The sequence below is a fragment of the Fonticula alba genome (assembly GCF_000388065.1).
Source record: "Fonticula alba strain ATCC 38817 unplaced genomic scaffold supercont2.5, whole genome shotgun sequence".
Taxonomy (NCBI): domain Eukaryota; order Rotosphaerida; family Fonticulaceae; genus Fonticula; species Fonticula alba.
In genome coordinates this window covers 940,989-945,572 of record NW_009242975.1, presented here as the reverse complement: position 1 = coordinate 945,572, position 4,584 = coordinate 940,989, and the positions used below count along the sequence as shown (strand labels likewise).

Here is a 4,584-nt window from a genome sequence, read left to right as displayed (position 1 = left end):
CCCTCGCTCGCACGCGCACGCGCGCGCACGGGCGGGGGTGTGTCCGTTTGCGCCTGACTTCTCCCTCGCTGATTCCACGCCGGACCCCTCTCCCCATCCCCCCTCCCCTGTCGAGCGTAAATATCTTCGGGGAATCGCCCCTGGCGCATTCCTGTGTCACGTCACCTCCGGGAAATGCCCCGGCTCCCCTCGTTGTTCCATTTCAGCCAGGCCTCCGAGCCCGTAGGTGTCGAGGCCCGTGCGGCATCCAACTCCCTCTCCCCCCCCCCTTCCCCCTCTTCGGCCCTCTCCTCGCTCCCCTCCGCTTGCTCTCTTTTCCACCTTCCCGCCCCCCTCTTTCCCTCTTTCCCCGCCCTCCCCTCCCTGGCGCACTGTCCTCGGTGTGTGTGTGTGTGTGTGTGTGTGTGCGCGCGCGCGTGTGTGTGTGTGTTGTTGTGTCTTCATCTGGTAGCCCGCACCTCCTCCCCAGGTTGTGTGGTTCCCCTGATCGACTGTTCGTGCTCTGTGCTGCTCGCGTATCCGCTCGCTCGCTCGCTCGCTAGGCTGCTCATCCGCCCATGCTTCCCTGTCCGCATTTTGGTGGGGTCATGCCCTTCTCCACTGACTCCCCATTCAACGCCCCTTCTCCTCCTCGTGTGTCGGCTCTCCCGGCCCCCCCGCCCCGATGCATGCACAGTGTATGATGACCTGGTCAAGATCAAACAGGATCTTTCGAGTTTGAACCACCGGAACTTCGAGCTCCGTAATAAGCTCAACAACTATGACAAGCGGATTGGCTTCCTTGTCCGCGGTTATCGTGGGGGAGACGAGGTACGTACCTGGTCGACCGAGCCCCCTTCTCTCGCGGGGCCCTATTAGTGCACACACACACATACACACCTGCATGCATGCGAAAACATACACACCCGCGCATCCATACCCACGCTCTCTCTCTCTCTCTCTCTCTCTCTCACACACACACACTTGCGCTTCGACTGTTCCCTTCATCAGCTGGACTTCCAGCGTCAGCTGGATGATGAGCCTGCCATGCAGGGCTTCTCGGACCCGGAGCTCCACGACAACTATGCCAAGCTTTTCTACATGTTCCAGACAAATCCCCAGCTGTTGGGCATTCTCACGCGGGCCATCTCCACTGCCGAGGTGGATCCCTTTTTGCAGACGATGCTCTTCACGATTTTCGGCCACCAGTATGAAACCCGCGAGGAGAGTCTTCTGCTGCTGATTATCCAGGTGCGCTTGATCTCCATATATATATATCTCTCTCTCTCCCCTCCCTACATCCCCCATATATTCCACTCCCCCTGCAGTCCCACGTCCTGGCGCTGACTCTGTCCCCCTCTTGTCAGGTTGTCCTTCGGAATGAGTTCAACGATGCTTCCGAGCAGCAGACCAATTCCATCCTGCGCGCCAACACCAATGCCTCGCGTGTCCTCTCCACATACACCCGGTGCGTTTGAGCCCGTGGCACAGAGAGCATGAGCAAGACACACCCCTCTCATGTCAACCTCTACGCGCGGCCATATGTCCAACTGCGGCCCCTGTCCTGGCTTATCTCCCCTCCCTCGCTCAGGCACACGCTTACTCTCTCTCTCTCTCTCTCTCTCTTACACACACACACAGTCGCGGCCCTGGTCAGTCATATCTTCAGTCGCTCCTCTCGGCCCCGATCTCGGAGCTCGTGCGCGAAAACGCCGACCTGGAAATCAACCCCACCAAGGTATGTTGCCATCCATGCATTTGTCTCCCCCCCCCTTTTTTTGCCCCCTTGCATTTCCCTCTTCGCGGGGTCCTTTCCTTCTCCGCTTCCTTTCCTCTCCCCCCCCCCTCCCCTCTCCTTCAGAGCACTCACATGCTGGCATGTACAGCTTTTTGCATCCAACCCCAACCTCCCCCCGACTGAGGGCTTCTCCGGAGACAATGCCCACCTGGACCCGGTTCTCCAGCCGATCCTCCAGCCACGTCTCAACCGGCTGTGCTTCTGGATTGACACCTTCATCAATGCCATCCTCGAGTCGCTGGCCACCGTTCCCTTTGGGCTGCGGTGGATCTGCAAGCAGATCATGCTCCTGACGAAGGAGCGCTTCCCCTCCGAGTCGGATGAGCTTTTCCTCTCGCTGGTGGGTGGGTTCTACATGCTGCGTTTTGTCAACCCGGCCATTGTCACCCCGAGCGCGTACATGCATCTTTCGGAGAGCGTGCGCTCGGTCAATGCCAAGCGCTCTCTGACCTTGGTATGTCACGCACTCGTATGCCTGCCGCCCTTCTTCCCCGTGTGCAGGCCCCCCCCCCCCCCCGGGATATGCTTTTGTTCGCCTCGCAACTGACCCCCTCCTGTTGCTCTTTTTCGTACACACGCGCACAGATCGCCAAGGTCATCCAGAGCATCACCAACCAGGTCCTCCAGTCCAAGGAGACATACATGTCGCCGCTCAACGAGCATCTCTCCAAACACCGCAAGGCCATGGTCAACTTCTATCGGAACCTCTGTGTGGCCGAGGACATCCAGCCACACCATCTCTATCTGAGCAGCCCCCACACGGCTACCCTGTCGATTACCATCAACGAGGTGTACATGATGCATGGGCTGATTGTCAAATATCGCGATGCCATCCCCCTGGCCGAGGATGACCCGCTGCACGCGGTGCTCAAGGCCCTGGGCGAGCCGCCGGCTGCCCTGGCTCGGGCCAAAAACTTCACCACCAAGCTCAAGCTCCCGATCCCCACCGACATCGACACGGCCGTGCAGCCGACACACACCGCGGTCAATCTCTATGACGAGGTTCGCTCGCTGCTGGTGAAGATCGTCCGCTATGCCGACCGGCCCTTCTCCGATGAGTTGGTCTCGTCTGGCATTTACTCCATCCTGCTCTTTGGGTCGAATGTCCAAGTGCACAAGGAGATCCCCGAGGTGACGGCCATTGCCCGGGTCAAGCTCAGCCAGCTGTTGACCGAGGGCCCGCGGACAGCCGAGGAGATCTACCGGCAGCTGGTGGCCGACATCCAGTCCGACATGGACGAGCTGAACCGCATTCGCAAGGAGATGGAGACCGAGTATTCGGCGCTGGAAAAGATGTACCGCTTCCATGCGGACTTTTACGCGCATATCGAGGCCCAAATCAAGTCCTACGAAGATGTCCTGACCAATGTGTCACAGCCGATTGTCCAGCCAGCCCCGCACAAGTTTTCCCATGTGGACTTCGAGCGCGAGAAGATCATTGCCTCCAGCACGGTCCCCGAGTATCGCAAGGGCAACACCTACTTCGAGCTTTGCTCCGCCGAAAAGGGGTCCTTCATGGTGACCCTCATGTACAAGGGCCGGCCGACGCCTCTGTGCTCGGTGGAGGTCCACCCGGAGCAACTTCTTCGCATGCACAAGTCCGCCGAGCTGGTCTCCCTGACCTTTGCTGAGCTCTTCCCCGATCGGCTATATGCTCTCATCCAGAAGACCCTGTCCAAGCGCTAGACTCAGCTTCCGCAATGTTCTCCCCCTCCTCCCCCTCCTCCCTCTCCTTGCCAAGGCGCAGGCGCCTCGCTCCGCGCGCGCGCGCTGTGGCCGCGCGTTGCCCATATCCCACTATCTATACTGGTTCCCCCCCCCCCCCCCGCCATCTCTCCTCCTTTTGCCTCTTGTTTTCAATTCCTCCCTCCCCCCTCCCTCTCTCTCTCCCTCTCTCTGTGTTGTCCCCCCTTTCTGAGATAGCCCTTGTCCAACAGCAGCGCACAGCCACAGTTCGTGCGCTTTCCCCCCTTCCCTCAAATGCCCAGTTTTCCCCGAAAAGAGAGAGAGAGTAATCCAGTCCATTGTTCTGTGTCTCCAGGAGGGGGGCGGGGGGCGGGGAGCGGGGGGCAGGGAGCGGCGTGTGGCTTCGCTGCTCGCCACTCTCGTTGGGATTCCTTGCCCCCTCCCCCCCCCCTCTTCTTGCCCCCTGGCACAACCTTTTACCGACCGTGAGGAAGGAAATGGGGATGCATGCGTTTTTGGTTCGCCTCTTCTTTTCCTTGCGGTCCGGGTAAAATGCATAGAACTTGTTGTTGTTTTCTCTTCTTCTTTTTCTTTTCTCCAAAGGTTGTGCCTTGCGTCTGTTTCGGATGTGTAGGTGTGTGCGTGTGCGTGTGGGTGTCGTCGGCATGCATCCTGTGGGAGCCCTCTCGGAAAGGCCGGCCACTATCAGCGGATCAGGACGCGCGCCGCTGGCCGTTTGGGGAGCATGGATCCGGCCGATCTACAAGGGGAGACACACCGACACGTGGTCATCCGGATCAGGAATCTCCCAGGCTGATTCCCGTGATACATTTTCAAGTATCGCCCCCTGAAATACATCGCTTTTCGCGCGGTTCCCCCTCCCCCTGGATGGCAGGCGGCACCTCTTGCCGGGCGAGAACAAAAGAGAGCCAGGGAACGGGGGAAAAAAGGGTCCAGGGAGCAACGCCGGCTCGGCAAGCCGAGACGGCCGGCCCTGTGGCTTGCACTTCGTGGCTGCCCTTCACCCTCCGGGAAGAGAGGGTCGGGTGGGGGATTGGGCGCGGCGTTGGCGCACAAGCTGGCGCACAAACAGGTGCAAGGCCGCCGCCGCCCCCCCCCCC

General features: G+C 60.0%; 1 protein-coding gene across 1 annotated transcript; it reads left to right on the top strand.

Annotated features, from left to right (window-relative positions):
- Positions 1–174: 174 nt before the first annotated feature.
- Positions 175–3,583, top strand: H696_03400 (hypothetical protein; the record flags this gene model as incomplete). The annotated part of the gene is made up of 7 exons (XM_009497266.1): positions 175–238; positions 677–810; positions 991–1,230; positions 1,347–1,447; positions 1,621–1,717; positions 1,866–2,231; positions 2,363–3,583. The coding sequence occupies 7 exons, from the start codon at positions 175–177 to the stop codon at positions 3,461–3,463; spliced, it is 2,103 nt and encodes a 700-aa protein (XP_009495541.1). The 3' UTR covers positions 3,464–3,583.
- Positions 3,584–4,584: the final 1,001 nt, after the last annotated feature.